Here is a 27,904-nt window from a genome sequence, read left to right as displayed (position 1 = left end):
TTTCTCCTCCCCCCGGTTTCTGCCTGACCTGGACCGGCAAGAATGTGCCGGACGTCAATGTGGGAAAGAACCGCTGCCACTTCAGCTGTCAATTGAATCGAACCATTGAATTGATGGGAGATACACCTGAAGACTCGAAGAGGGATAGTTGGCTATTACAAGGCCAATTACTGGAAGCAATAATGTAGCGCAGTGGTTCCGTTCCCATTGAAAGATAAGATGGTATTCTCGCCTGAGGCAGAAAGAAACCGACAACCCTCATTGTTGATTCGATTACTGGGGAGGGCTACGTACTCTTCTACCTAGCCTGCCACTCGACTAGTCACTCAGTACCTTGCCTTGCCTGCGTACTTGTTGCTGTGTAGGGTATTATCCCACCACTGGGATGCGAGGAGGTAGCTAGCTGTTCGGGCTAGAGAGAGGCCGAATGCTGCTACGTACTGGAACCGTTCAAGGGGAGAGAGAGAGAGAGAGGGTTGGGTTGGGTGCAGGAAACAAGCCACAACCCACAGCTACCGTGACCATGCGGTGACCCTGGTGTGGCATGGTGTGGCTATTTTAGTGCCTCCTTGCCGTTCCCTTCAGGTGGCTGTCCGTCCACTCGGAGGGAAGACTCGGTCTTTTGTGAAACAGCGGTCTTAACAGATAAATTTCCAGCAGTTCTCCTCTGACAGGCTAGATATAGTCTACGTAGTACTTCGTATACTATGTAGGATCCATCGCCATGGTGACATCTGATTCATATATACCCTACTGCAAATCAAGCACTATTCCCTGATGGGTACCGGCTTATGGGTGACAGGGTCGTTAGCCCTTTAAACTCGAGCTTCGACATGGTTCTCAGTTCTCTATCCCGCACCATCCAGATACTAGGCTAAATTAGTAACGAATTCAGCGGATTGTTGAATAGACAGTGAGCGCGGTGCTTGCATCTACTAGACACTTAGGTGCAGACACTGCAGTAAACCAAAGGGACTTGCTTGCTCGTAGTTGTGCGTTCAGGAGAAAGTCGATTCTTGGGTTGGTGTCGGTGGCATAGTCCGAACTGTCATGCTTTCGACACTTGAAGCATATCTCTATGATGAGATCATGAGAAAGCGACACCAATAGATGATGCAAGATAGCGAGTCAGATGTCCCAGAGATGATAATTGAGGTACAGTTCATAAGACCAAAGGTGTAGCAGTGCCCAGGGCTTTTCACACCGCCTACCTTGAAAGGATTCATTTGCCGAGAGAATATCAGCCTCCCGCGGTTCCATTGGAGGAGACGGGGGCGGTACACGGGAGCACGGACTACATCACGGAGCTGGGGGCTAAGAATTTCGGCTCCCACTGTAAAATCGAGGGTAAAACAACAGCAAAAAGAAATGAATCTTGCGACTCCGATACGGGGAATCGAACCCCGATCTCCTGTGTGAAAGACAGGTATGATAGCCGTTACACTATATCGGATCTATTTATCAAAAGCTGAGAGTTTCTGTTAAGTATTCTTGTGTCAATGAATGTTAGTGAACTGCTTGACTGCTTTCTCGCAATCGATTGCCGCCCGGCAGAATTGTATGTGACGGTAACCCGCCAAATGGAAACGTGAGCGTGGCCTCTTTCTGGCAACCCGCACCTTCACCTCCCCCGACCTTCTGCCATCCACCTCGTCCTTCTTCTCCCCAGCCGACTTCCTTCCTTGTCCCATCGGCCAATTGACCCATATATCTCTTTGTTCCTCAACTTTAATATCACACTTGCTTTCTTTGCTTTTTAGCCCTTTCTTGATTCCACTTTCATAATGGTCAGTGCCCTCGTCCTGCCTGTTGTCTCAGCGCGCACCTCGATTGTCCTTTGCGCGAGCTGGATGATCTCCCCCAAGCCGACCGCCGCTATCCACTTCAGCATTCGAATTGAAACTGACCTCAGTGCTATAGGCTTCTCCTCGTGCAGCTTCTCCCCTGACCTCCGGAGCTGAGTCCGGCCCTGACTCCAAGTCTGCCGGCGCTGGCTCCGGTGCCTCTGCCGTCTCCTCCGTCAACCGCCCTTCCTCCCCTACTCCTCCTGGTGGTCCCCGGGCTGCTTTGCGTCGCCGCGCGGCCGCTGACCACAAGGAGTCCCTCCGCAATGCCCGACCCAGCTCGACCCGCGCTGCCGGTGCCGGTGGTTCTTCTGGCACGATGCTGAAGCTCTACACCGACGAGAGCCCCGGCTTGAGGGTTGACCCCGTCGTCGTCCTGGTTCTCAGTCTGGGATTCATCTTCTCCGTCGTTGGTCTGCACGGTACGTTCCACCCATCCACCAAGCACCAATCCAAAGAATCAACCACTGACCGGTTCCCCCTATTCTACAGTCATCGCCAAGATCACCCGCAAGTTCTCCTCGTAAATTAGCCCCCAAACGCCATCGGTTCACCGTCAGACACTCTGAAACCCGGATCTTCTTGATACGCAGCACGCTATCAATCGGTAAATTCCATCCGGGGCCCGCGAGATTGGTTGGCTTGGGCTGAAACTCCGACCGAGAGAATCAGATCGTCGCATCATTTATCACCTTCGAAATCATATACCCCACCTTGGTGTCCCCCCTTTACCCGTTATACTCTGCGTGCGCCGGTGATGGAGACATCTTTTCGCAACACACGCATTTTTGACCCAGCGCGCTTTTGTATTTTGTCCGGATTCATACCTATCTGCTGCATAGGATGGAAATGGACATGCTCGAACAAGCAGAGGAGAATTCCACAAGGGAAAGACAGAGAAAGAGAGAGAGACTTGGAATGAAATGCATATGTGTAATTTTAGTGCTTATCAATGAAAACGAGTTCCGACCAAACGGTTATCGTATACGTCAGCGTACCCAGCGGAAGAACCGAATCCATCGACCCACGCTATGAAAAACAGACTTGGGATCCTGCGCATAGAGTATAAGAATGCGAAGCAGATAAGGGAAGGTTCTGGCACCCGGGGAAACTGAAACTGTGGGGAGAGACCTGGTTAGCGAAGCAAAAGACAAAACAGGAGAAGTAAGGCGACAGAGGTAGAGAGCCATGCTATAGTATACATGCTGGCAAAGGCTATCATGCTCCACGAATGTGAGGAACCGAATTACTAGCCAGTGCCTTCCAGAGGCAGCTTCACAAGAGCCCGATAGGCTCCAGAGAACATAGTATACTGGTAACACATGCAGTACTTGACTTCTACCTTGAGCTTATATCTAGCTTCTATACGATCTGTCAGCCCACTGTACCTGCAAGCAGAGGAAGCATTGCTCGGGTCTAGGCGGTCCAAGGCTTCACAGATGAGCTGCTGCATGAGTAGTACACATTTTGGGCTGGCGCTGTCCCCGTCTCAGCGTCTTGGACCTCAATCGCTGCCTGGCATTGCCATCGTAGTCTTTCTTCGAAAGGGGGAGAGGCAAAAAGGTTCATAGTGCGAAAGCACGACGGAAGAAAATGTACAGAAAGATTGGTTCATATCATTACAACATCTTTAAAGCCAATCAAGGTCTAGATAAACGGTCCCGCTTTCTAACCCACGAGCAAAGCTAAGAATCCGAACCGATCGACTCTCGAATCTCCGCCGCCCTCTTCACCACCGCCTCTACATCCTCCACCCTCGGCCCCGGCATGGAGGAGACATACCCCTGATAGGTCTCCTGGAACGGCTCGCTGATGCCGTAGCGGTCGTAGTCGTCCTCATCGTAGTCATCACCGCCGCCGCCGCGGATGGGGACCAGCTTGACATGCGCGTAGTCGATCTCGAACCCCTCGAAGATCATCCCGCAGCGCTCGATCCCAAACGCCCGGATCAGCAGCTTCGCCACTGTGTGCGCCGCCTCCACCAGCCCGGCATAGTCCTCAGGCGACAGCGAGAAGATGTCGCTCGACAGGTGCGCGCGCGGCACCACCACCGTGAACCCGGGGGTGTTGGGGTACGGCGTCAGGAAGGCGACGTGGCGCGCGTCCTCCCAGACCCGCCACTGCGGGGAGAGTTCCCCGCGCACGATGCGCGCGAAGAGGTTGGCGTCGTCCGGGTCCGGGCCGTGGAAGGTGTGGTCGGCGTGGTAGGTGGTCGGGGATTTGGATGCCGCGAACAGGATGGAGCTGCGGATGGTGTTGAGCTGCGGCGTGGGCAGCGGCGGCGCGTCTTTCGAGGTGATGTACCCCGGGTACTGCGGGTGGAATTCCTTGGTGGGGTGCGTGACAGGGGTCCATTGCGGGGTGAGGCCGTGGAGCGGGAGGATCGAGACGCTCGCTCCCCCCGTGGTGATCAGGGCGCAGCGCTGGACATTGTATGCCTTGCGGAGGTGGGAGGCGATGGTGCGGAGCGTTTGGAGGGTTTCCACGAAGGTGGGCGGGGGGAGGTTGAAGAGGTTGGTTTGGTTCGTGGTGAGCGTCGCGACGGTGTGGCCTGGGGTGGTGGGGCGGAGGGTGAGGTTGACGGTTAGATGTGCGTCTTGATAGATCGTCGTATTGGGAGTGTGATCGTCGGCCATGTTGGTGATTGTGATTTTGATCGCGGTGGTGTTCATGTTGGGTTGGCTTGTTAAAGGGGGGCATTGGAATGGTGTACCGTATATCTGGCTGCTTGGTAGCTTCGGGGTTAGTGCTGATTGCGTGTCATGCCACCTTTTCCTCGATCGCGCCGTCTTTCATTCTAACCCCTGAGCGGTTCTCCCACGGAGAACGTGTTGAGCCGATGTTGTGTGCATGAACTGGACATGAGTTCGGTCCCAACAACTTTTCTTCCAGTTGCGATGGCATGAGCATTGGGCTGTTTGACATAGCTCGCTAATTGCGGTGTTGTCGGATCCAGAGGTGAATGATGCCTCATTAGTATGGACAATGCAGTCATTGAGGGCCAAACCATCTCAAGTAATGTCCTATGTGTACCTCACCGGTAGTTTCTAGGTGCCTGTTAACACGGGCAGGTTGATAAGATATCATGGATTTCCTAGGTAGCACAGTATATCGGCGTGACCAATCAGGGGTCTGTATGCAGCTGCAAGCCAGTAACCGCTCCGAAAATCCGACTAAGGGACAGGGCAGGGTTCACGGACGGACACTCAGTGTGTGGATGAACTGCCTAAGGACGCTAGGCTTCAGTTTGTCTCTCGACTAGTCGGCCGGGATTCTTCCAATCGCCTGCTAGCCATTGGAGCATTCAAGAGGGAACATCATGGGTTCATGCATGATGATACCCCCGTGTACTCCGTAGTTTCCTTCCCTTTCACCGCATTATCAATTGGAAGCTGCACGATTCCAATGCAGTATACTGGACTCAAGAACGCTATGAGGGTATCCGCTGGTAGTCAACAATTATCAGTAAAGACAGTTATGAACACTCGAAAAAAAAAGGCATAAGATGACTTACATTCAGCAGGGTATGAGTACTGGACGTCTTCGCACATTCTGGCTGGTACGTTCAACAGCATGCGGATTTGCTGGATTTTCTGTTATTAAAATGTAATAGAGATCAAACATAAGGGAATGGGACTTACGCAGTGATATAGGGAATCACAGTTAGCTGTGATGAGCAGCAATGCTCCCTCCATCACGATTTCTCAGACAACTCATTGCTCTCCTGCTCCAATGCCACATAGCGTAGACGAAAAATCGCGAGCCTGCGGACCTTCACAATTACGCCAGTTAAATCCTCCTCCTCATCAAAAAATGGTTCAATCATTTCATCTGGAAAGGCCATGCCTAAGTCTAGCGACTTAGATGTCCAGAGTCGAACAAACAGATTGTCGAAGGGTGTCCAGTTCCGTCCCAGGGCCCAGCCCACTTAAGCAATACGCGTTGAGTTAGCGAAGTGCTATACGGGCTTCCCAGTTCTATATATCCCTCGGACCTTGAGCCTGGAGAGAAGGGCCTGGTAGTTTATCTGGAAGGTGTGAGACCACGAACAGGGTTGACGTAACTAGGACTCATGGGCCGTGTAAGTTGTCAAGGGGCTTTACCACTCAATACCCCTGCGGTACGGGAGCTTTCTCAAGGATTCTCCTGAGAGGGAGAAAGAGCGAAGAAGAGATAGACAGAGTCGTTGAAGAAGAGAGATTCACAGGAAGGCAGGAGAAGAGAAAAACTTCATGAACATAGCCTACCGGGTTGAAGCCCTACACCTCGATTTGCGCAGGAACTTCACATCCTACACTAAAGAAGAACCAGTGACAAATACCAATGACTTTGCGATATGTTCACTACTTATGTTTCAACAGGACTATGCAGAGGGCAAGGGGCTATCTTTATGTTCACAGACTAGACCTTATATGACCCTGCAGGGAATGCATGACAAACTAGGAGGGCATCTCGTGAGATGTGAAAACCTCGTGGGAAAGAAATGCTTCACAAAGGAAGGGTGTCGCGGAGATTTGGGAGTGGGAAGCAGCGCCAAGGGGGCGGAGCTGCCTATTCAATGACTTATAGTATTGTTGCTGCTCACCTACTCTCCCTTCGCGGAACTCCTCTTGTGGATGTCTGCGGGTGGTACTACGTGGTACTAACTACCTAGTAGGTCCTGGTATGCAGGGACCGCGTGGGTTTCCCCACGGCCACAAGCACGGTGCCCAATTCATTAATGGTAAGATCGAGTAAGCGAGTAAGCGAGTAAGCAGATTGATATCTTTTCCAAGATTAGACAGGCAGTCTTGGCATCAACAAATCACCATTGGGCATATGCTTTCATGGCACTGTCCTTGCTTATCTCCCAGTTTCCGGCTTCTTATCACCTTAAACTCCCACTGTACCTCGTATTGGCCAATGGCGGGGGGCCTTCGCTGACCTCCGCTGATAAGAAATGCTCTCCCGGCCAATGACAGGACCTTGCGGTGCTATCAAAGATAGAGTGGATCTGCAGGAAGTCAAAATACTTCATGGATCCCACCCGTCTCCACGAAAAAGATGCGGCATGAACAAGCCAGAGCTGCTGGGTCTAGCTCGTTTAAGCGAGATTCAGTGTTTGTTCTGGCTCCCCGGCCTTGAGCTGCTGCCCCATTACGAATTGATAGCGATGCCCTCGTCTTATCGATGACTCTTTGTACTCCGCGAACCTGCGCTCAGATCCAATTGCAGCGACTGAACAGGCCTTTATCCGCCATCATGATCCTGTAGATCAAGATGTGGCTGCGAGGTCGGAGATTTTGCCATGCGCCGCTGGCCTATATGATCTCTTACAGCTCGTCCATTTCCGGTGGACTTTCCAAGCGCATTCTCAATCAAGGAGCACACCGAAATCTGGGAAGACAACAGAGAACATTCGCTTCGCCATAAATACAAGCTTGGCGAGGAACGTCACCATGTCTTCGGACACCGTCAGTTTCACAGCCCCCCTTTCCCAAGGGTTTGGCTATGGTATCATCGTAGGGCTGGGCTTTGCCTTTGCCTTACTGATGATTTTCATTACGTGGGCCTTGAAGAGGTATTGACCCGAACTATGGCTCAATTGCACCTACTTTTGACAGCCAAGCTAATGTAGCCCCACAGGTACCAGTATGAAGTACAAACATCGGAAATGTTCTCGACTGCAGGAAGATCCGTCAAGTCGGGGCTGGTTGCAGCAGCTGTCGTCAGTAGTTGGACCTGGGCCGCAACCCTTCTTCAGTCGTCTACAGTAGCCTATGAATATGGCATCTCAGGTCCATTCTTCTATGCCTCAGGTGGGAAAAACTCAAAAGACTAAGCACTGACTGCTCACTAATATTTTGTTAAGGTGCTACTGTCCAGATCATTCTCTTCGCAACGCTGGCAATCGAGCTCAAACGCCGTGCTCCAAATGCGCACACCTTCTTGGAGGCCATCCGTGCCCGTTATGGAACTACCGTCCATATCGTCTTTACTGTCTTCTGCGTGATGACCAATATCCTGGTCACATCGATGCTGCTCACCGGCGGCTCTGCCGTCATGACTTCTCTTACCGGGGTTCACACGGTTGCAGCCTGCTTCCTCCTGCCGATCGGTGTTGTGCTATATACTCTCTTCGGTGGTATCAAGGCGACGTTCATTACAGACTACATGCACACCGTGGTAATCATTGTCGTCATCTTCATCTTCGCCTTCTCTGCCTATGCCACAAACGATAAGCTCGGATCCCCTGGCGCCGTGTATGAGGCACTAGTTGCTGCATCGAACCGCCACCCCGTGGAGGGCAACGCAGAGGGAAGCTATCTGACTATGAGATCCAAGGAGGGTGGCATTTTCTGGGTGATCAACCTCGTGGGCAATTTTGGGTTGGTCTTTCTGTATACCCAGACGTCCAGTCAATTGCTAACTCCCCCGCAGTACTGTCTTCCTCGACAACGGATACTACAATAAAGCCATCGCAGCAAGCCCCGTGCACGCTTTCCCCGGCTATGTCATCGGCGGTCTCTGTTGGTTTGCTATTCCCTGGCTCTGCGCCAGCACGATGGGAATGACCGCCCTCGCTCTTGAGGGCACCCAGCGCTTGAGCTCGAGCGACGTGTCCGCCGGACTTGTGCTGCCCTTTGCTGCCGTCAAGTTGCTCGGCTACAGCGGCGCGGTATGCACCACGATCATGATCTTCATGGCAGTGACCTCCGCCTTCTCGGCCCAACTAATCGCCGTCTCCTCCATCTTCACCTACGACATCTACCAGGGCTACATCAACCCCGAAGCCAAAGGCAAGCGTCTGGTCTGGATCTCACACATGACTTGCGTGGTCTGGGCCATCGCCATGGCTGCCTTCTCCACCGGTCTCTACTACGCCGGAATCAGCATGGGCTACCTGTACCTGTTGATGGGAGTCATCATCTCCTCCGCCGTCTTCCCCGGTGCCATGACCTTGGTCTGGAAACACCAGAACTGGATCGCCGCGGCAGTCTCCCCTCCGCTGGGTCTGGCCGTCTCCCTCATCGCGTGGCTCGTGACAGCGAAGAAGGAATACGGGGTCCTAACCGTCACGACGACCGGCTCCAAGTACGTTTCCTTCGCACTCCCCCCAACAGAAAAAAAAAACCCCTCATCCAAAGAACCAAGAACTAACCTAACCCAGCTACCCAATGCTCGCCGGCAACGTCGCCGCCCTCCTAAGCCCCATGATCTTCTCCCCCGTCCTAACCCTACTCTTCGGCTCCCAGAACTACGACTACGAGAGCATGCGCGCCATCCGCAAGGTGGATGACACCGACGTCGCCGCGGCCGCCCACGTCGACCTGGAGCAGATCCCCGGCGAGGTGGCGGCCCGCACCGCGGCGCAGGAGGAAGAGGAGACGCGCAAGCTCAACCGCGCGGCCTTCTACTCGCGCTCGCTGACCGTCGTCATGGTGTTTTGCTTTCTGATCCTGTGGCCCGTGCCCATGTACGGCAGCTCCTACGTCTTCAGCAAGAAGTTCTTCACCGGCTGGATCGTCGTCGGCCTGCTGTGGCTGTTCTGCACCACCTTCGGCGTGGTGGTGTTCCCGCTGTATGAGGGCCGGAAGAGTATGGTCCGCACCGTGCGGTTGATGACTCTGGACTTGTTGGGAAGGGGCGGGGCGAGGAGGAGGCCGATCGAAGGCGAGGTTGTGGTGACTCCCCCGGCGGGTGCGGGAACGGGGACGGGAAGTGAGACGGTTTCTGGGGTGCAGACGCCGGTGTATGCTGGGGAGAAGGGGGTGTTGGAGGGGGAGAAGTAGATTTCATTTGAGCGTACTCGTACTTTGGTATGGGCTGGTTTGGATTGAGTGCTTGTGATGATGATGATTATGGATACGTTGGCGAGGGAGGTCTTAGTTCTTATGCTTGGTTTTTTTCCGGATATATATACCCCCACTGTTGTTTTTAGTATGTCTAGTGAATTGCAACGTTTATGATATTGAGTCTCATTTCGCTTGTAGACTTGAGCAGAGGATAAACAGCACAGCATAAAGCATGGCAACAGCAAATGAACAAACAAGCAGGAAGCAAAGAGGTATCTTCCAATCCAGTCAAACATGAAGACAAAACGCACACCGTCGATGGAAATACTAACGGCAACAAAACAAAAGAACCCGACAGGAAACATCGAAGCATTTACTTATACACAAAGTTCTGCTGTCCTGGCTGCTGCTGCTGCTGTGGTGCCACCGCGCCCGATGCCTGAGGGGGTGGATAGTACGGCGCCCCGCCCCCATACGCCTGGGGTAATTGGCCCGGTATGACACCCGGAGGAGGCCTTGTCTCCGGGGTGATATCTGGACGGTCGCTATGTGTCCAGAATGATCAGTTGCTGTCGTAGGTTTGGAGGTCTTGGGGGCTTACCCTAGATCCTGGGTGAAGCGGCATGTGTAGCAGGTTACTTCCTGTAGTAGATCGTGAGTTCCAATACGTACCTCGTCATAGGTTTAAGAGAGAAGATTGCTTACCTTGTACTTATGCATAGCGAGAGGAATGACAGGCTGAGAAGAAGTGATCGCGTTAGTATTCGAGTTTCCGTGATTGATGCCTGGGGGTCGTCGTCGGAGGCCGAACGTACAACAAAGCAGACGGTGAACCAGGGCCTGGTTTGGTTAGTGTCACGATCAACGGTATCTGCGATTCTGGGACAGATGCTTACCATCTTGTCAGACAGTGTCCGTTCCAATGTTGGCCTGATGAGGTGGTTGTTTGTCAGTACTAGCTAGGTAAATTGGTTCCGGGAAGGGTACTGTGTATGCTTGCTACTGTATAGTGCCGCTGTTGCTATGCTATATTTAGATAGCAGTAAATAGCGGCTAGTATATCCCCCACAGCTTACTGATAGGTGTCCCAAAGGAAGAGTAGTAAACGTGGAATATACTCACAGTTGTAGCAATAGGCACGAACATTCTCGTAGCCTTCTAGCATGGACGTGAATTCTGGTGGTGCCCGTGGTGTTAGCTTGATGCCGAAACTGAAACCGGGCGCTCATTTCAGGGTCTATGGGGGATGCCGCTGTGGCGAGGGTGGAGTTGGTAGGTTACGTAGTGGTCAGGCACGTACCATGAGTCCCGAAGGTGATGCAGATGGCCATCTTGAGATTATGGAACAGTCGGGGATATGGTGAGAGAGAGGGAACGATTGGGAATGCGACGAATATAGAATTAAAATCGTGATGTCGTTCAGTTGATTATTCGAAGCTCGAAACGAAGGGAGACGATCGTAGGGGAAGGCAGCCATGTTAAAAGAGCTGGGACTGAGAGGCGCGGATGTGTGGCGGTGGTGTGGCTTGGCAGCGGGTGGTTGCTGACTGCTGGGCCTTGGCGGGCCGGTTTCGGGGATTCGGGGGTGCTACTTATGGGGTTAAAGGGTGTGTCTGGGGAGGACTGCCCCTATACCTGGTACATGCCCCATCCACAGTGAAGAGCTACGCAGCAAGAAGAGTTGCGATGATCGGATATCATTTCTTTCGTAATTAATTTTCCCATAATCTCTCGGAGAATAAATAAATCGAGAGGAGTCCTGCGAAGTAGTAGCTGGTTTGTTTACAGAGATTCCCCCCACCATGTTACGTCCTTCCAACCAGTCGCAATGGCATAAGAATAACCACGCCAATACTTTCAATTTATATATGAACATATTTCGGCGTGACTCGCCTGCAAAGAACTCCGAAATAGGTACAGGAAACGCTTAACGATATCGACCATTGTGTGCCCTTCGCATGCTTATTGAGTCTTGAAAAGGAGGATGGCGCAGTGACCGAGGTAGAAGTAGATGAAATGTTTCGTCTCTGTGATCCCAATCAGTCCATATCCTCAAGGAGCTTTCAGCTGTACCCACCGTGTGTCACGAAGCTGCCAAAGTTTCTTCCCACCACGCAGTGCCATGTCGCACCCTTGCGCGAGTCGAACTGCTAAGGTGTAAGCGGAGTGCTGGAATTCGAGTAATGGAGCGGCGGCTGACCTCTCTCTTGATATACTGGGCAATATCCTGCGACTGTCAGTAAGGTCTCTAAGTGACTTGCGATCGTAGAAACCTACCTTCTCAATGTGGTACTTGTCCATCGCCTCGATCGCTAAACAGCCCGCATTAGTTGGGATCAAGATCAGCCCCGCAGTCATACATACCAACTTCAACAGCCTCCTGCTGCATGTCCTCCGTCTGGTACCCCGTCAGTGGTTTTCCAAGCTCCTGTAGCTCTCGTTCTCCTTACCATATCGACGGACTTGATCTGCGCTAAACAAGCCCGTTAGCTCTCGTCTCCATCACGCCGCGGGTTGACTCACGCTCAAGCTTGTCCTTCTTTTCGGAAGCCATCTTGTTTGTAGTTTATCCTTGACCACAAGTTTCAGAATGGAGAGAAAGACCCAGAGATCGAATGATTAGTCAAAATTCGTTTGCGCAGAAAGTACCAATGAAGCCCAACCAGGAGTATTGGGAATCAACAATTCCAGGTTGCGCGCCGCAATGATCCAAAGCCGATGGGGCTCGGGTCATGCCGCCCCTCACACCGCCTTCGGCACTATAAGGATGTCGAAAATAAAAAAGCACCCTGCCAAAATTTTTTTCTGTTTCCCGGATTTCACTCTTCCACATCCCGATTCCTGTGGCACGCACACTTTTCGAGAGAGTAGGCCACAGGGACCTGAAGCAAACCACTACTCAATCATGGAAAGCACCAGAGTTTTTGTCTCTGGCCTTCCGCCAACTTTCTCTGATGATCAATTGAGAAAGCATTTCGCCAGTCGCTTCCAGGTCACGGACGCTCATGTATTGCCCAAGCGCAGGATCGGCTTTGTGGGCTTCAAGAGCCATGAGGTTGCCCAACAGGCCGTGTCTTATTTCAATAAGACCTACATGAAGATGTCCAAGATCTCTGTAGACATTGCTAAGCCGGTATGTGTTTCACCTGTTGATCTCGTTGCACTTATCCTTTTCCTTCCTTTCTTTTTTTTTTTGTCTTACCCGCTGACGATTAAGGTGGTCTTGTGACTGACCAGTAATTTGTAGATTGATGCCGAACCTACCCCAAGAGCCCGCAAGTCAGGCAACGCCCAGGATCATGACGACGCGGGAAGTTCGCTCAAGCGTAAGCGCGATGGCGACAAGACCGAGGATCCCAAGCTGCAGGAGTACCTGTCCGTAATGCAGCACTCGTCTAAGACTAAGACGTGGGCCAACGACGACGCCATGCCTAAAGCCCCAGAGACAAACTCACCTGCAGAAAAGCCCGTTGAAGACGAAGAAGAGGAGCCGCAGGAGCTCACTTACGCCCAAAGGAAGAAGGCCAAGCTTGGAGACGTCCCGGCTAATCCTAGAGAAGTGCATAATGCGGGCCAACAAGCTGAAGCAGAACCAGAGCCCATGGTCGTCGATCATAGTGGCGAGGGTGATGCCGAGCCGTCAGCGGATCAGGATGATGCTGTCGCCCCCGAGGAAGAACAGGCGCCTGTCTCGGATGCGGACTGGCTTCGCTCCAAGACGAGTCGTCTCCTTGGCCTCCTCGACGAGGATGAGCAAGCAGAGTTTGACTCTCCCGCACAGCAGAAGCCTGCTGCTTCTCATGAGGCAGAGTCGAGGATGGAAGTTGACGCCGAACCTGCTCAGGATGTCGCCACCACCGAAGAACCTTCCGCTGGTAAAATAGCGAAGGAGCCGGAGGTCGACACCAACATCGAGAACATTCGCATCTCAGCGCGTCTCTTCGTCCGCAATTTGGCTTATGACACGTCGGATTCGGATCTTCATCCTATCTTTGCTCCTTTCGGCCAAATCGAAGAGGTTAGTTACTTGGTCTTGATCGCGTTACACGTTGCATTGTCACCCCTCCCCCCAAGCTCAATGATGAACGACCTGATAGGGACATCCGATGCAAAGCAGATGATGTTGCCAGGAAACGAGTATTTTAGTAGATGCCTCGCATATCTGAAAGAGCTATACCCTCTCATGTTTTTATTCCACTCATCGTTTGGTCGGTCGATGCTAACATGACTAGATCCACGTTGCTGTTGATACTCGGTCAAACACCAGCAAGGGTTTTGCCTACATCCAGTATGTCAATGCTGATGCTGCCGTAGAGGCCTACAAACAGCTGGATGGCAAGCACTTCCAAGGCCGTTTGATGCATATTTTACCGGCTGCTGCCAAGAAGACGTATAAGATCGACGAGGCCGAGCTGGCGAAGCTGCCACTGAAGAAGCAGATGCAAATCAAGAAGAAGATGGGGGCGGCATCTTCATCTTTTAGTTGGAACTCGCTGTACATGAACGTGAGTTATCTCGTTGCAATCTTGAATGCCCCAATGCTAACTGAACCAGGCCGACGCTGTCATGTCGTCAGTAGCTGAACGTCTTGGTGTGTCGAAAGCAGATTTGCTTGACCCCACTTCGTCTGATGCAGCAGTGAAGCAAGCGCACGCTGAGACGCACGTAATTCAGGAGACGAAAGCCTACTTCTCAGCCAACGGCGTCAATATTGAGGCCTTTAAGCAACGGGAACGTGGAAACACGGCTATCCTAGTAAAGAACTTCTCATATGGCGTCAAGACTGATGACATTAGGAAACTATTTGATCCGTATGGACAAATCACCAGGCTACTGATGCCGCCCAGCGGTACCATAGCAATCGTCGAGTTTTCGCGCCCCGACGAGGCCCAGAAAGCCTTCAAGAGTCTTGCGTACCGCAAACTAGGGGATTCGATCCTCTTCCTAGAGAAGGCTCCCAAGGATCTATTTGATCCCAACGTTGTGCCGCAAAAGCCAACCACCGAGATCAAGGCTGTCTCGCAAGGATTCTCAACGGCTGACACGTTTGCGGCAGATGAGGTTGTCGATGACAACCTGCCCACAACCACTCTATTTGTAAAGAACCTCAACTTCGCTACCACCAACCAGAGCTTTGTGGACCTCTTTCGACCACTGGATGGCTTTATCACCGCTAGGATCAAGACCAAGCCCGACCCCAAACGCCCTGGGCAGACTCTCAGCATGGGCTTTGGCTTTGTGGAGTTCCGCACCAAGGCTCAGGCCCAGGCTGCCCTAGGCGCGATGAACGGCTACAAGCTTGATCAGCATGAATTGGTGGTTAGGGTGTCTCACCGCGGAATGGATGCTGCGGAGGAGCGGAGACGGGAGGACACCGCGAAGAAGGTGGCCGCCAGACGGACGAAGATCATCATAAAGAACTTGCCGTTCCAGGCCACCAAGAAGGACATCCGGTCGCTATTTGGCGCCTATGGCCAGCTTCGCTCTGTGCGGGTGCCTCAGAAGTTTGACAGGACGGCCCGTGGTTTCGGTTTTGCTGACTTTGTAAGCGCTCGTGAAGCGGAGAATGCCATGGACGCCCTTAAGAACACGCACTTGCTGGGCAGGAAGCTGGTGCTGGAATTCGCGAACGAGGAGGCGATCGATGCTGAGGAAGAGATCAAGCAGATCGAAAAGAAAGTAGGAGAGCAGATGGACAGGGTGAAGCTACAAAAACTTAGTGGTCCTGGGCGCAAGAAGTTCACTGTAGGGGCCCAGGACGAGGAGTAAAGAGTCCCTTCTCTACCCTTGGTTCTTTTGACTTCCTTCCTCTCTCCTCCCTGTTGATAGGGGACAGACAATGGCAATGGTGCACTGATGGTGATGATATCCCTTGCGTCCGGGACGCTGAGTTTGGAGGGTGGAAGTAGGCTCTCACGTTCGCCTGCGGCTGTCAACACGTACATACGCGTTCTGCAGAGCGAGCGGATGCTCGTGCCTGTTCTCACGAGAGTTTCGTCCTGTCATCCCAGTAAGGTCCTTCTCCCGAGTCTCCGTGCTATTCAGGGCTCACTACTTCCCTTAATCCCTTATACCTACCTACCAATTCATACCTTCAATCAATGCGAAACCCTTGGTTATGGACGTGCAAATTAAGCTGGAGCTAGGGTTCTCACCAACATTCCGACCTGATCTTCGTAATTACCTCGTTACATTCCACACCTACGGTTGGAGACGATGTCGTTGGCTCACGCTCATTCCAAAGCCGGCTCTTTGCCACAACTCGTCCAGTTTGGATGCTGTGTACCTGCTTTTCAGGTAACGATGTCCATCTCACGCTGCGAAAATCTCCGAGTTGCACCTCACTGGAGCGTGCACCTTGAGGGACCCCCTTGCATCAGTCTCCGGCTCGTGCCCATCGTGGGCTTCCTTCCCTCCTGATTTGCTCCCCAGTGGTTTCCTGGGCTCAGCACTCAGTCTGGACGCGTGAAGCCTGGAAGGAGATTCCCTGTTGTCCCCCCGCCTTGGACAATCGAGGTTCGTTGCCCTAGAGGGGTGGTTCATCAACAAGCAGTGGGATCGAGCAATGTCACTGGGCCTCCCTCTCCAGGGGAGAGAATGGTTCCCTATAAACACCATGCTGCTCGCTCCCACATTCTCTCTCGTAGGGTTCTTACATTCTCTCCAAGCATTTACGTTCTTGATCGCTGGGTGGGTGACTGCTACGTTCTTTGCCAGGCAGTAGTAAGCATTTCGCGGTCCTCGTCCCCCATCTCTTTGGAATTTGTCGCCATTCTTTCCAAGAGCCTACACTCTGGTCCGCCCCATGGCTACTGACTGGCAAACGGAGTGTATTCTGCCTCAACATCAACCCACTCTGGACAGTATCGGAGCTCATACGGACAGAGCCTTGCAGAACACCTCGGGGAACGTTCAGACGTACTCGGACAGCCTCGCACACAGTGGGATCACGGGGCGGGACGAGCATCTGCATCATCTAGCCTACAAGTACCCTCAACCTCCTGTGCCAACACATCCAGTGCCCACTGTCTCTAGCCTTGGGCCTCCTCAGAGCCTACGATTCCAGGCAAAGAAGCTGCGGCGTCTGCAGTCTGTTGGGCCGAACCTCGTGGGACCGCGTCGACCAAGAAGCTACCTCAGGTCGCAAAAGTATCTCGAGTATCGAGCCCGACCTCGCCGCGACACTGGCAAAGATGGGGAACCGGTATGGTCGGACGAACTTGAAGACGCGTTTCAACAAGGTGAGCAGCTTCGAGGATGATAGTGTACGAGCACTCAAGTAACCCGTTCAACAGCTCTCGAAGCGAATCCGCCGATGGGCCGACGGAAATGGTCGGAACGAGGAAAGTCCTATGGTCGAAATGAGCTTATTGCTGAATACATCTACAAGAAAACTGGTAAACGACGAACCAGAAAGCAAGTGTCCAGCCATCTGCAAGTCCTCGACTCATTCCTCAAAGGAGACCCGGACTGTAAGTTTCATCTGGCGTGAAGAAGGGCAAACACAACGGGACTAACGCAGAGCAGGGGAGCGACTCGTACGAGAAGAGGCGGCCGTCCGCTCGAACAGCCAACATCCGCCCAGTGGTCCAAAATGGAGGGCTTCCTTGGACCCTCCCTTGTCAAGTCATTATGGCAATCACTTCCACGCCCCCCATTATGATCATTTGAGGTTGGGGCATGCTTATGCTGGCGATATCCCCTCGGCGCACATCTCCCTTAATTCCAGTCTCCACGACGCCAACATCAACACTGTACAGGGGCTTGGGTTTGATATGTGGGTCAGCGCTCCAGACCAGCCGAACCGAATCGACGACGCCATCCACATCTACAGCCGGCTCCAGGGAGACCAGCGCCATCCTGTTGCACCGCCGATGCCCTTGAAAGACCTGCCAGGGTGGCAGGCATCCTTTCCTGATTTGAATTTATTGATTGCAGATCCCAGTACCCCCCTTGATTGCGAGATTATTCTACTTGAAGCCAACCTGAAGTTGATGGATAACTTCCCTCCCACGGGGTCGAGATTGGGGATTCATCTGGAACTCGACTTTGCCCCGGCAACGGCCGGCGATGTGCCGATGGTTCACCAGATGAGCAACTGGACTTGTAAGACAACCATGTATGACAATGGCCGCAATGTCTATGAAGATAGTCACAGTGTTGCCCAACCGGGCTCGACCAAGGTCAAGCCACTGTTTGAATCCCGATGGTGGGCCAACTGCTTCACGCAGCTCACGCAAGACCAGAAGAAGTTCGAGGAAAGAGGTCCACATCACGTTTCGCACGAAGTTGGGAGACAATACCTTCGCACCTTGACGGTAGTCCAGGAGATCCGGGCAGTCGCGCCTTATAATGTGCGACGGATGTCCACCAATTCGTACTCGGGCCATGGGGTGAACGAACCGAAGCGGGTTGCGATTCTGCTCTGGAAGTTTCGGCAGACGAGACCCAACGAGGTCGGCACCACCACTTGGCGTCGGATCATTCCTCCCCCAGAGCGGACTTCGCATGCGAGTCCCAAAGCCCCGACTGGACTGGACCTTCCTCCCATCCCACTGGACTCCCTCCTGATGAACCGCCCCGGCCCCAGTGCGTACCACCCGCCTCAGTCCCATGAACTACTGCACACCACCACTACCTCGCAACCGCACTGGCCTCTGTACCAACAGCCCCAGGATAGTGTTGCCAACATGTTCAATTCCAATGGACCCTTCGACTTCCTCGGACACATCAAGGCCGAAGATCGGTTAGGTGACAAGACATCGGTGACGTCGGTGCTGGACTCCTTCTCCCATCTCCAACCGCACGAGACCAGCCAGCCCACGAGCCTCGGCGGTTCCACTGGCGGGCCCGTCATGATGAGTGTGCCGGATCTCTCCCTGCCGCATTCCGGCCTGCCTGCATACGGGATCGGTCACGACGGGCACTACGTGCCACCGCAGTCCCATGGCGTGAATGTCCACGACAACAACACTGTCCTCAACAGCATCTTCGGGACCAGCGCGCAGTCTCTCGACGACATTGGCCACAGCCACGCCGCCTGGGCGACACCCACGACCACCGGAATCCAGGGCGATGTCACCGGCGATAACTATACCCATCTTCACCACCACCACCACCACCACTTCCAGCCGTCTGACCATCAGAGCTCGGTACCGCGGGAGTCGCACGCCTCCACCAGTTTCGAGGGGTTCCTACCGCCGGATGATGTGATGGACAAGCTGGTCGGAAGCATGCCCGGTGACCCGGGGCTCAACGGGGGTGGTCATGATCACCCGCATCCCACATATGCAGACAGCAATTCAGTGGAGGCGAATTAAGATGTCTTTCAAAGAGGGGTGGGTGGACTTTTCAAAAGAACAATCTGTAATATTATTCTTCTTCACGGGGCGGGTTCTTGGATGGGATGGTGTTATTTTTTTTTTCAATTTTTGGGCTTGTGGTTCTGGATAACCTTTTATTGATACCTAATTGATTCGATTCTTGACAATGCAATCTGTGCAGAATATTATCTATAATAATAGTAGGGGGTACCATGTAGAGTATACTGGATGGATGTATGCAGCAGGCCACAGTGGGTCCAGGCCAATTTAGCCGGACCCGCCGGCTGCATTTAGCCGTGGGGGCGCAACATCAGCCGCCAGAAGCATATCATTTTAGCCTCTAATGCATCATCATCCGATGCCGTGCCTGGTTAATTGCTTTCATCCCCTCAATTAGACTTTGGCACCCTTTGAAGGGCTGGGGAAGGGGGGGGGGAGGGGCGATGGAGGGGCAATTGTCCGGTCTTTTAACCATCTCTGTGTCCCTCTCTCTCGTCTTCTCCCTCTGTTCCTTCTGTTTCTCACAATCTCTCCCTTTTTCACACCCCGAAAGACAAATACTGATCCCAACACAATGGCTTCCCCCACCGTCAAGCTCAACAGCGGCCACGAGATGCCCCTCGTGGGCTTCGGTCTGTGGAAGGTGAACAACGACACCTGCGCGGACCAAGTCTACCACGCGATCAAGGAGGGATACCGACTGTTTGACGGGGCCTGCGGTATGTCCTCCCCACTGGAAGGTGTCTTCCAACACTCTCCGATCCACAAGCATACTAACCCTCCGGGGGCCGAAAACAGACTACGGCAACGAGACCGAAGCGGGCCAAGGCGTGGCGCGGGCCATCGCCGACGGGCTGGTCAAGCGCGAGGAGCTGTTCATCGTGTCGAAGCTGTGGAACAGCTTCCACGACGCGGAGCGCGTGGAGCCCATCGCGCGCAAGCAGCTGCAGGACTGGGGGCTGGAGTACTTCGACCTGTACATCGTGCACTTCCCGATCGCGCTCAAGTACGTCGACCCGGCCGTGCGGTACCCGCCGGGCTGGGAGTCCGAGAACGGCGCGCTGGAGTTCAGCAACACCCCCATCCACGAGACGTGGAAGGCGATGGAGACGCTCGTCGACGCCGGCCTGGCCCGCAGCATCGGCATCAGCAACTTCAGCGCCCAGCTGGTCATGGATCTGCTGCGCTACGCCCGCGTCCGCCCCGCCACCCTGCAGATCGAGCACCACCCCTACCTGACCCAGTCCCGGCTGGTCGAGTACGCCCAGAAGGAAGGGTTGGTCGTCACCGCGTACAGCTCGTTCGGGCCCCTGAGCTTTTTGGAGCTGGAGGTTAAGAACGCGCTGAACACGCCGCCGCTGTTCGAGCATGAGCTCATCAAGGAGATCGCCGACAAGCATGGGCGCACGCCGGCCCAGGTGCTGCTGCGGTGGGCGACGCAGCGCGGCATTGCCGTCATCCCGAAGAGTAACAACCCCAAGCGGTTGCAGCAGAACTTGGAGGTCACGGGCTGGGATCTGGAGAGTGCGGAGCTGGAGAAGATTAGTGAGCTGGATCGCGGGTTGCGGTTCAATGATCCTTTGGGAGTGAGTCCCCCCCCCTTTCGTGACTTGAGGTTGAGTGATGCTGACCAACTTTTCCAGTACGGGCTCTATGTTCCCATCTTCTAGTTATGTGTTATGATATATGAATGATACTATTTCGACTTTAACTTGTCTTGGCCCGTGTGAAGTGTAATGTAGTAGTATGCCTTTTAAAATACTCGTCCAATATTCGACCTACGCAAGACATCGCAAGAGAGGTGCCTCCAAGTATAGGGCGGGAATCTGCCGAATTAATTGCATAGACACCAAGCCTTATAGCCAATACGTAGATGAGTGGTACATGTAACAAGAAATACAATGCAATTCATTGCCCTACCCAAAAGACAACTAAGGCTCCAGCATCTCGTACCTACTGTACAGTAGTACACCCACAGTACCGCGATAAGATAAGACCAGCGATAAGCACGCCAAGCAGCGCAGGGCAGAGGGTCTCATCTCCTCCCGCGCAAATCTAACGTGCCTTCCCTCCTCAACACCAACCAACCCAATCCATCCACTCCCAAATCCCGATGCAATAACCCACCCCCTACTTCCAAAGGCAAAGAAAATGTCCCTCTTTACCAAAACAATCCACATCACCGCGCACCCACCGCCGCGCACCCTCGCCGACAGCAAACTCATCCTCTCCGCGCTGCAGAAATTCGGCGAAGTCGTCACCTTCCGCAATTTGAGGGTATGTCGGGCCCCAGCCCAGCCCCTTCGCCTTCTGCCCATAGCATCAAACGAGATGCCTTTCAGGAAACAAGAAACTAACAAACACAAAAAAAGTACGACATAACAAACCCCCCAACCACCACCACCACCACCCGCCCGCAATCCCACAGCATAATCGCCATCTACGAATCCGCCGCCGCCGCGACGGCCGCCTGCGCTGCCTCCCCGTTAGCGATCCCTCTTACCCTGGACGCCCACGCCCAGCACCATCAGCACCACAGCCCACAGTCCCAGTCACAGTCCCAGTCACAGTCTCAGTCCCAAGCACAACCACAATCCCAACCACAATCCCAACCACAATCCCAAGCACAGAAACAAAAACAATACTACACCCCGCTCCCCCTCCCGCCGCAGCAACAACCTGCAGCCCCAGACGCAGCAACACACTACTACCCCTCAGCACCAAACCCCCACGCCACACCATCCGGGCCACCCGACGAAGACCCCACAACCACAACCATACGATGCACCCTGACCGCCTCGCGCACCAACCACGCCGCGGCCATACGACGGAACCCCTGGTCCGCGGGGTTCGAGATCGAGAGGACGAGTCACCCGCGGATGTATGAGGATCTGGTGCGGGCGGGGATTCCCCTCAAAGAGTTGGCGGATGGGCCGGCGGGGCGGAGGAAGGCGGTGGCGCAGCCGCATGGACGGCGGCAGAGGGTGGAGGCTGAGACGGTGCGGTGGGGGGCGGCGAGTTTGATGGGGTTGTTTGGGGAGGGGCATGGTAGTAGTAGTAGTAGTAGTAGTAGTAGTCATGGTGGTGGTGTAGGGAGGGGGAATGGGGGGACGGGGAAGGAGGAGTAGCAGATAGGTCGGTCGGGCAGATGGGGTTTCGGGGTGAAACAGCCTTTCGTATATGATTCTTGTATACTACATCTTTGAGACTGAAACAAGAGACGGTGGGGTGTGTGGTATATGCATATCGTATATCATAGCCTAATTCTCGGGGTTCAGGGTGAGAGTGAGCCGTGTTTTGGATCAAGAAGATTATTATCTATTCCAGTTGTTCCCAGTTTGCGAGCAGATATCTCGACCTGTTCGTTTACTCATACTCACCCCCCCCCAAACCCCCAACATTCCTGGACCCCTCATGCAACGCGCATATACGCTACATGGGTTAGCGCTTCGTTAGCGCTTGCTCACAGCGAAAGGAAACCGAACTTACTTGCGTCTACCTGCATAATGTGCGGGATCGCCAACCGCACCTTGTTGCGATACAGGGCCGGCGCCCGCATCTGCAGCGGGTTCCCCTCGAAGTACACCGTCTTCAGCTGCTCCTTGTCGCGCAGCTCGCGCTCCACCTCGTCGAAGCTGGCCAGCTGGTTGTTCGACGCCCACAGCTCCTCCAGGTTCGTCAGGTGCGCCAGGTGCTCCAGCTTGGAGACCTGGTTGTTGGAGAAGTCCAGCACCCGCAACGCCCGGTTGTCCTCGAGCCCGCCGAGCTCCGTGATCGCATTGTGCGAGAGGTAGAGCTCCTCGAGGTTCTGGAGCGCGGACAGCCCGCTGATGCGGGTGAGGCGGTTCGACTGGATGGAGAGGATCCGGAGGTTTTGCAGGGCGTCGAGGTTCTGTTGTTGCAGACATGCCGTCGGATTAGCGTTTCTCGCAATGAGACCCAGAAAAAGAACCACAGTGTCCCCCCTCTGCTGGCTTACCTTCAACTCCGTAATCTTATTCTTTCCCAACCACAGTTCCTCCAATGCTTGTAGCGTCTCCAGATTCTCAATCTCCTGTACACCTCGTTAGCCCTCCCGTCACTCCCCTTCCGCCCCCAGCATCCCCAAAGACAAGAGACCAAAAAAACCCACCCGGATCCGATTCGCCCCCAGCTCCAAATTCCGCAGGACCGTCAACCCCTCCAGCGCCTCGATCTTGGAGATCTTGTTCTGCACGAAGTACAGATCCGTCAGCTTGACCAGGTGCGCGACGTTCTTGATGTGCTTGATCTTGTTGAAGCTCAGGTCCAGACACGTCAGGTTCTCGAACTCGTCCAGCCCTTTGATGTGGGAGATCAGGTTGTCGTAGAGGTCGAGTTCGGTCAGCGACTTGGCGACGGGGGTCGGGAAGTCGATGCGCGAGATCTGGTTCTGCCGGAGGCATATTCTCTGTTGTTGATGTTGTGGTCCGGGTTAGCGCTATGCCCCTTCCTCCAGGAATCTCTTTGACCACCGCGCGAGAGACTTCGAGAAAAAGAAGAGGAGCATACCTTGACCTTCTCAAACCGCTCCAGCTTCAACGCCGGCAGCGAACTTATCCGACAGTGTACCAAATCGATCTCCTACTCCCACCACACGACAGTTTTGCAACCAGTTAGCATCGCCACAAGAAAAAAAAAAGAGACAACAAAGACCCGCGCAGGGCTGCAGCGCAGCACCAACCACCAACCACCAACGCGTCGTCGCATCGCATCGCCCGCGACGGAAAAAGAACCAGACCGCCTTACCTCGGTATCCACATCCTCATCTTCCAATAAATCTGCCCAACATATATTCACGGATCAGCTCGACTGAAAACCCCAAAGCGCGAGTCTGAAAGGGTCGACTAGAGTGGGTGGGTGTGCGCGGAAAAGGTGAGATAGGCGAGAGAGCGCACCTTCATCAGCCTGGATCTCCTCCACGGGCGGCGCATCCGAGTCGGAGTAATCGGGGTCTTCGAGAGCTTCGGGGTTGGTGATGATGGCTTCTTTGGGGGGCTGCTGCTGCTCGTCGCCGGCGGCGGCGGCGGCGCCGACGCGGAGTTTCCCGTCCCAGCCGTGGCGATCTTTCATTATTGTGTTTGGAGAGGTATGGATGTGTGTTGTGTGTCTGGGGAAGGTGAGCGCGTGAATGATCCTTTTTTTCTTTTTCTAGAAAAGTGGTGTGAGTCTGCGCTGGAACTCCGGAGGGCAGATGTGGGGGGAAAGGTTCAATGTTGACCGACGGAGGAATGACGATGCCGAGCGGGGTTTTCTTCTGGAGGGAGTTGAGGAAGGGAACAAGATTATGGTTGGAGTTTGGGTGGAACACCTCTCTTTTTGGTTTCTTCTCTTGCTTTAGCGCCCCTTCAAGACCGAAATCCTTACTCGCAAAACAAAAAAATGAGTCGAATGAAGTTAAGAAGGCAAAAAGTGCAGGATGATAAGTAAAAACAGTTGACGCGGTCAGGCTGATTAAGTTAACTCCGTCGGATCCCGCGTACTATGTCAAGTTGACCTATTGTACCTCTTTCAACGACCTTACCCAACACTACACACCGAACCAGCCACCAACTATTAATTACTCCGGATTCCGCTTGTTGCATGACTCGTGGCCTTTAATGGTCTCTCAAATTTTCAAACACAGGACGCGATGGAGTGACGACGCTTCTATGTACAGGACGTAGGCCAATGGTACATACACTGCAAGATCACCGATGTTGTCAATCCTGGGTCGATGAGATACTGTGCGTTTGCCAGAGCATGGAACATGTGGGGAGAAGACAGGTATCAAGATGTCATCCACTATCGAGGTCTCCAAAAAGCGAGGCAGATCGTAGTAGACAAATAACAAAACGCATGGCGGGGTTTGGGGATCACATCTTCGGATACAAGGGCAAAAGAAAAAATAACCAGAGCGGTAAGTCGAGCCTCGGAGGGCTGCTCGTGTGCAGATGACAAGACAGGCGCAAGGAAATAAGGAAGACATATGAGAGAGTGTAAGAATAGGTAAATCGGGGAGCGTATACACGAGATCAGCAGAATTTTGGCTGATGACCAAGACGGACGCCTGCAGAATGCAACGACACAAACACACACACACACACACACACACACACACACACAGTTTTAAGTAGTAAGGAAAAGATAGCAAGGGGGTAATCAGGTATCTACTCACTTGGAGTGTAAAAAACAAGAGATGAAAAGGAAAGCAAAGTAAAGAAGAGCAAAGAGATCGGTGCGCGGGGGTGGGAGCGCACTGCAAAACAAAACAGGAAACATGGGGAGTCAAGGAAACATACATCTCCACTCTGGAACACCGTGAGTCCCGGCTTGCCTGGAGAAGCTTGCTTCCAACCACGACAATAAAGATGTGTTGTGGCCAGTCAAAACCACTGGGTCAGGGTCAAACGTGTTGAGGACAAACGTGGTGGCGTCCAAGAAAGCAAAATGTCCATGCTGTGATGCAGATGCTAGACGAGCTAGATATACAGGCATTACAATGCAATGTCAAGAACAAGACTGACGTCTTTCACTTGTGCCCCGGCAAGGTCTTCGAGGACGGGAATTAGATCTAGGAGCTCGTTATCGTGGGCGTCAGAGAACCAGCTGCTGATGGGTATCGCATGTTGAGGGTGGAATATATAGGATGTCGGGGAGTTGTCGATAATGATGGTGTCTCGTAGGTCGCGACCAACTTGTGACAGGTCCTACCACAAGGTCAGTGTGAAATCGGAGCTCGTATTAGAAAGAATGCAAACCTTCACATAGTTGCCTTGGTGGTTGTAGCAGCTGTCCCTGAACAGGCGGTGGTGCACAACGTTGTGGATGTCCAACTGATCCAGCAGGGGATCGCCATACTGCAATTCAATTAGTGACTATGCTGGCAGAAGAGGCGAGCACAACCCACTTTGGAGACGGAGGCGGTAAAAACGACGACCTCATACAACTCCCCGACCCTTTTCATAAATTGGTCGACGCCAGGTCGTTTGATGACGTAAATGTTGTGGTACTGGCCCTCGATTTCAACAGGTATGGTGAAGTCTGCCCGTTCGAGAACCTGAAATTGCCATTCAGTATTTTGACTGGCTTGGGAACAAGAGGGAAAAAAGTACCTTGAAGCTACTGTGAACTAGGGTTTCATCCAGATCTAGAACCAAACACTTTCTGTCACGCAGGTGAGGTAAAGGCGGAGGCAAAAGGAATTGACCATGCTCATCAGGATCCACCGTCTCGATGTGTTTCTCGCTCGGAGGCATCGGCGGGGGCGGTAACTCGGGGGCTAGCGTTGAGGCCTCTTCATCGTGGGAGGCGTACTTGAGGTCGTTTGTTGTGTCGTTCTCCGCGGGGAATTGGTGTAGCTCATCGTCCGCCGGAGGAAGTTCCTGGGTCTGGGCCTGCTCCGTCTGCAATCGTGACTTCTCCTTGTCCTGTGGCACGGCATCGTCCTCGGTCTTCTCGACCCCATTCGGGAATACGGCGCCCCCTTCAACGGTCGCAACGACGATGTTCGGACCCTGAGTTTCGGAATCGTCCTTGGTCGGAGTGTGCCCCTGATCCTCTGCAGATTGACCGGACGGCGCTGCCAAACCATCGAGCTTCAAGCCCTGATCTAAAGGTTTACCAGTGCGTTCCTCACCTTTTTGCGATCCGGACTGATCCGCAGTGACAGTCATGTTGGATTTCTCGTCGCGATAGTAGCATGGTTCCTTAGATTCCGCCGTGCTCGAGTCTCCAGCATTAGCCTCTGTCTTCTCGGGAGTTGGCTGCGTGTTGGGAACTGATAGCCGTCGGGATGTTCTCTTTGCGGGAATAGCTGTGTCCTCCGGGTCGACGTTGGATGAAGAACAACAACTGAGAAACGCGAATAGCCTGTAGGTGACCTTGCTTTTCCTTTCCGGTTTGGGAGTGTCACGCGGATCGCCGGTCGCTGTTTTGTCCTCCTCTATACTTCCCCCTTCCTGATTTTGTCGACGTGATCGCATACTGCTGCCTCTGCTCCGGTCGCGTCGCCCTTTCAGGATGCTTCTTTTCGATCCGCGGAGAGTGTTCTCGGAGTCATCGTTGACAGTATCCTGGCTCTTGTCCAGAGTCGACTGCCGGTCGGCCTTCAGGGATGCACGCGACGAGATCGGGAGTAGTAGATGATGCTTTTTCGGAGGATCAGTGGAGGTAGCCGCAGCAACGCCCGGAGTCGCGACAGACGGTTGAGCCGGGTCGATAGCTTCTGGACCGGTGGACGGGGCTGGTGCACTTGGATTGGCGGATTGTTCCTGAGGCGCTGCCTCAGGATCTAAAGAAGTAAAGTCTTAGCGATGACATTCATCGAAAGCGCCCGGTCGCGTTAACGGGTAAGGGGCGGAAAGCTTACTTGGCTCAGGGTGACCTGCTGCGACAGACATGGACGCTTGTTCTCTGGCCGCGGTGGAGTTGGATGGTAAAGAATCTCGCTCCGAGCTCCCTCCGAGCATTGAGGGTAGCAGAGCGAGGTTCACGGGGATGAAAGGCGATTAAGAAAAAAAAATTAAAAGGAGGTGGGTGTGGCAAGAGGACGAAACGTCGGAACAAGGACCACCAGGGTATCCGCCGAGGAGAGAGAGGGGGGGGGGGAAGGGACCGGACCGGGGCTCGTTGAAGGTGAAGGTGCAGCAGCAGGCACGCCTCCTGGATCTGGCGGAGGAGGGATGGAGGAGAAGAAGAGATGGAATGGAGGATGGAAGTAAAGCAAGTCAATACCAGCAATAGCAGGCAGTCCTCAGGTAGGTCAAGGTTGCTTGGACTAGCTCTGGGTCGCGGACCACCGCCTCGAATGAGGCTAGTGCACAGCACTAAGACTTGTCGCAGTTGGGGGAATTTGAGGGGGGGGGAGCAATCCAATCACTGCTTAGACCTTTCTCCAAAAATCCTGGAAACCGGACTGTAGACAAGTATAAAATATGATCATATGCGACTGGCACGATCTCGC

At 53.6% G+C, this 27,904-nt stretch overlaps 10 protein-coding genes and 1 non-coding gene across 11 annotated transcripts; 6 read left to right on the top strand and 5 right to left on the bottom strand.

Annotated features, from left to right (window-relative positions):
* Positions 1-1,381: 1,381 nt before the first annotated feature.
* Positions 1,382-1,453, bottom strand: BO72DRAFT_t278. The gene has a single exon. It is a non-coding gene; the product is annotated as a tRNA-Glu (tRNA).
* A 165-nt stretch (positions 1,454-1,618) lies between these two features.
* BO72DRAFT_452580 (SEC61-beta family protein) lies at positions 1,619-2,814 on the top strand. Its single transcript, XM_040945755.1, has 3 exons — positions 1,619-1,787; positions 1,921-2,266; positions 2,337-2,814. Exons 1-3 carry the CDS (start codon positions 1,785-1,787, stop codon positions 2,369-2,371), a joined length of 384 nt encoding a protein of 127 aa, XP_040796615.1. The 5' UTR covers positions 1,619-1,784; the 3' UTR covers positions 2,372-2,814.
* Positions 2,815-3,401: 587 nt separating this feature from the next.
* On the bottom strand, positions 3,402-4,876 carry BO72DRAFT_452579 (L-asparaginase). The gene has a single exon (XM_040945754.1). The coding sequence runs from the start codon at positions 4,514-4,516 to the stop codon at positions 3,530-3,532; it is 987 nt and encodes a 328-aa protein (XP_040796614.1). The 5' UTR covers positions 4,517-4,876; the 3' UTR covers positions 3,402-3,529.
* Positions 4,877-6,943: 2,067 nt separating this feature from the next.
* Positions 6,944-9,782, top strand: BO72DRAFT_439445 (sodium:solute symporter family protein). The gene is made up of 5 exons (XM_040943413.1): positions 6,944-7,404; positions 7,470-7,642; positions 7,696-8,212; positions 8,265-8,918; positions 8,995-9,782. The coding sequence occupies exons 1-5, from the start codon at positions 7,283-7,285 to the stop codon at positions 9,614-9,616; spliced, it is 2,088 nt and encodes a 695-aa protein (XP_040796613.1). The 5' UTR covers positions 6,944-7,282; the 3' UTR covers positions 9,617-9,782.
* BO72DRAFT_439441 (rhodopsin family protein) lies at positions 9,781-11,079 on the bottom strand. Its single transcript, XM_040943412.1, has 7 exons — positions 10,920-11,079; positions 10,742-10,795; positions 10,516-10,549; positions 10,435-10,459; positions 10,325-10,357; positions 10,221-10,261; positions 9,781-10,164 (listed from the first exon to the last, which is right to left on the bottom strand). Exons 1-7 carry the CDS (start codon positions 10,948-10,950, stop codon positions 9,993-9,995), a joined length of 390 nt encoding a protein of 129 aa, XP_040796612.1. The 5' UTR covers positions 10,951-11,079; the 3' UTR covers positions 9,781-9,992.
* A 265-nt stretch (positions 11,080-11,344) lies between these two features.
* Positions 11,345-12,303, bottom strand: BO72DRAFT_452574 (dynein light chain DYN2). The gene is made up of 7 exons (XM_040945753.1): positions 12,143-12,303; positions 12,070-12,092; positions 11,984-12,017; positions 11,897-11,931; positions 11,820-11,846; positions 11,697-11,766; positions 11,345-11,646 (listed from the first exon to the last, which is right to left on the bottom strand). Exons 1-7 carry the CDS (start codon positions 12,171-12,173, stop codon positions 11,582-11,584), a joined length of 285 nt encoding a protein of 94 aa, XP_040796611.1. The 5' UTR covers positions 12,174-12,303; the 3' UTR covers positions 11,345-11,581.
* A 140-nt stretch (positions 12,304-12,443) lies between these two features.
* mrd1 (RNA-binding ribosome biosynthesis protein MRD1) lies at positions 12,444-15,830 on the top strand. The gene is made up of 4 exons (XM_040945752.1): positions 12,444-12,752; positions 12,867-13,637; positions 13,852-14,124; positions 14,174-15,830. Exons 1-4 carry the CDS (start codon positions 12,525-12,527, stop codon positions 15,386-15,388), a joined length of 2,487 nt encoding a protein of 828 aa, XP_040796610.1. The 5' UTR covers positions 12,444-12,524; the 3' UTR covers positions 15,389-15,830.
* A 228-nt stretch (positions 15,831-16,058) lies between these two features.
* abaA (transcription factor AbaA) lies at positions 16,059-19,105 on the top strand. Its single transcript, XM_040943411.1, has 3 exons — positions 16,059-16,860; positions 16,915-17,091; positions 17,147-19,105. Exons 1-3 carry the CDS (start codon positions 16,425-16,427, stop codon positions 18,937-18,939), a joined length of 2,406 nt encoding a protein of 801 aa, XP_040796609.1. The 5' UTR covers positions 16,059-16,424; the 3' UTR covers positions 18,940-19,105.
* A 215-nt stretch (positions 19,106-19,320) lies between these two features.
* BO72DRAFT_489682 (aldo/keto reductase) lies at positions 19,321-20,655 on the top strand. The gene is made up of 3 exons (XM_040948104.1): positions 19,321-19,661; positions 19,741-20,528; positions 20,586-20,655. The coding sequence occupies exons 1-3, from the start codon at positions 19,517-19,519 to the stop codon at positions 20,610-20,612; spliced, it is 960 nt and encodes a 319-aa protein (XP_040796608.1). The 5' UTR covers positions 19,321-19,516; the 3' UTR covers positions 20,613-20,655.
* A 351-nt stretch (positions 20,656-21,006) lies between these two features.
* BO72DRAFT_489681 (uncharacterized protein) lies at positions 21,007-22,070 on the top strand (the record flags this gene model as incomplete). The annotated part of the gene is made up of 2 exons (XM_040948103.1): positions 21,007-21,219; positions 21,315-22,070. The coding sequence occupies exons 1-2, from the start codon at positions 21,094-21,096 to the stop codon at positions 22,068-22,070; spliced, it is 882 nt and encodes a 293-aa protein (XP_040796607.1). The 5' UTR covers positions 21,007-21,093.
* A 335-nt stretch (positions 22,071-22,405) lies between these two features.
* BO72DRAFT_389146 (NIF-domain-containing protein) lies at positions 22,406-27,410 on the bottom strand (the record flags this gene model as incomplete). The annotated part of the gene is made up of 10 exons (XM_040941754.1): positions 22,406-22,834; positions 22,922-22,996; positions 23,075-23,371; positions 23,710-23,741; positions 23,859-24,097; positions 25,441-25,649; positions 25,701-25,799; positions 25,850-25,999; positions 26,055-27,232; positions 27,311-27,410. 10 exons carry the CDS (start codon positions 27,408-27,410, stop codon positions 22,406-22,408), a joined length of 2,808 nt encoding a protein of 935 aa, XP_040796606.1.
* Positions 27,411-27,904: the final 494 nt, after the last annotated feature.

Source organism: Aspergillus fijiensis, assembly GCF_003184825.1.
Source record: "Aspergillus fijiensis CBS 313.89 unplaced genomic scaffold BO72scaffold_73, whole genome shotgun sequence".
Taxonomy (NCBI): domain Eukaryota; kingdom Fungi; phylum Ascomycota; class Eurotiomycetes; order Eurotiales; family Aspergillaceae; genus Aspergillus; species Aspergillus fijiensis.
This window is presented reverse-complemented; position numbering and strand designations above follow the sequence as displayed.

What these genes read in the sequence shown, in the direction of transcription:
- BO72DRAFT_439445 (XM_040943413.1), top strand. Translation starts at nt 7,283, where the DNA reads ATGTCTTCGGACACCGTCAGTTTCACAGCCCCCCTTTCCCAAGGGTTT. An exon ending in ATTACGTGGGCCTTGAAGAG is followed by an intron (nt 7,405 to 7,469) that starts GTATTGACCCGA and finishes GTAGCCCCACAG; the next exon opens with GTACCAGTATGAAGTACAAA. An exon ending in TCCATTCTTCTATGCCTCAG is followed by an intron (nt 7,643 to 7,695) that starts GTGGGAAAAACT and finishes TATTTTGTTAAG; the next exon opens with GTGCTACTGTCCAGATCATT.
- abaA (XM_040943411.1), top strand. Translation starts at nt 16,425, where the DNA reads ATGGCTACTGACTGGCAAACGGAGTGTATTCTGCCTCAACATCAACCC. An exon ending in TGAAGACGCGTTTCAACAAG is followed by an intron (nt 16,861 to 16,914) that starts GTGAGCAGCTTC and finishes CCCGTTCAACAG; the next exon opens with CTCTCGAAGCGAATCCGCCG. An exon ending in CCTCAAAGGAGACCCGGACT is followed by an intron (nt 17,092 to 17,146) that starts GTAAGTTTCATC and finishes AACGCAGAGCAG; the next exon opens with GGGAGCGACTCGTACGAGAA.
- BO72DRAFT_439441 (XM_040943412.1), bottom strand. Translation starts at nt 10,950, where the DNA reads ATGGCCATCTGCATCACCTTCGGGACTCATG. An exon ending in GGACACTGTCTGACAAGATG is followed by an intron (nt 10,460 to 10,515) that starts GTAAGCATCTGT and finishes TAACCAAACCAG; the next exon opens with GCCCTGGTTCACCGTCTGCT. An exon ending in GGTTCACCGTCTGCTTTGTT is followed by an intron (nt 10,358 to 10,434) that starts GTACGTTCGGCC and finishes ACTTCTTCTCAG; the next exon opens with CCTGTCATTCCTCTCGCTAT.
- BO72DRAFT_452580 (XM_040945755.1), top strand. An exon ending in CTCCGTCGTTGGTCTGCACG is followed by an intron (nt 2,267 to 2,336) that starts GTACGTTCCACC and finishes CCTATTCTACAG; the next exon opens with TCATCGCCAAGATCACCCGC.
- BO72DRAFT_452579 (XM_040945754.1), bottom strand. Translation starts at nt 4,516, where the DNA reads ATGAACACCACCGCGATCAAAATCACAATCACCAACATGGCCGACGAT.
- BO72DRAFT_489682 (XM_040948104.1), top strand. Translation starts at nt 19,517, where the DNA reads ATGGCTTCCCCCACCGTCAAGCTCAACAGCGGCCACGAGATGCCCCTC. An exon ending in ACTGTTTGACGGGGCCTGCG is followed by an intron (nt 19,662 to 19,740) that starts GTATGTCCTCCC and finishes GGCCGAAAACAG; the next exon opens with ACTACGGCAACGAGACCGAA. An exon ending in GGTTCAATGATCCTTTGGGA is followed by an intron (nt 20,529 to 20,585) that starts GTGAGTCCCCCC and finishes CAACTTTTCCAG; the next exon opens with TACGGGCTCTATGTTCCCAT.
- BO72DRAFT_452574 (XM_040945753.1), bottom strand. Translation starts at nt 12,173, where the DNA reads ATGGCTTCCGAAAAGAAGGACAAGCTTGAGC. An exon ending in AAAGAAGGACAAGCTTGAGC is followed by an intron (nt 12,093 to 12,142) that starts GTGAGTCAACCC and finishes GGGCTTGTTTAG; the next exon opens with CGCAGATCAAGTCCGTCGAT. An exon ending in CCCAGTATATCAAGAGAGAG is followed by an intron (nt 11,767 to 11,819) that starts GTCAGCCGCCGC and finishes ACACCTTAGCAG; the next exon opens with TTCGACTCGCGCAAGGGTGC.
- mrd1 (XM_040945752.1), top strand. Translation starts at nt 12,525, where the DNA reads ATGGAAAGCACCAGAGTTTTTGTCTCTGGCCTTCCGCCAACTTTCTCT. An exon ending in CTGTAGACATTGCTAAGCCG is followed by an intron (nt 12,753 to 12,866) that starts GTATGTGTTTCA and finishes AGTAATTTGTAG; the next exon opens with ATTGATGCCGAACCTACCCC. An exon ending in GGAACTCGCTGTACATGAAC is followed by an intron (nt 14,125 to 14,173) that starts GTGAGTTATCTC and finishes TAACTGAACCAG; the next exon opens with GCCGACGCTGTCATGTCGTC.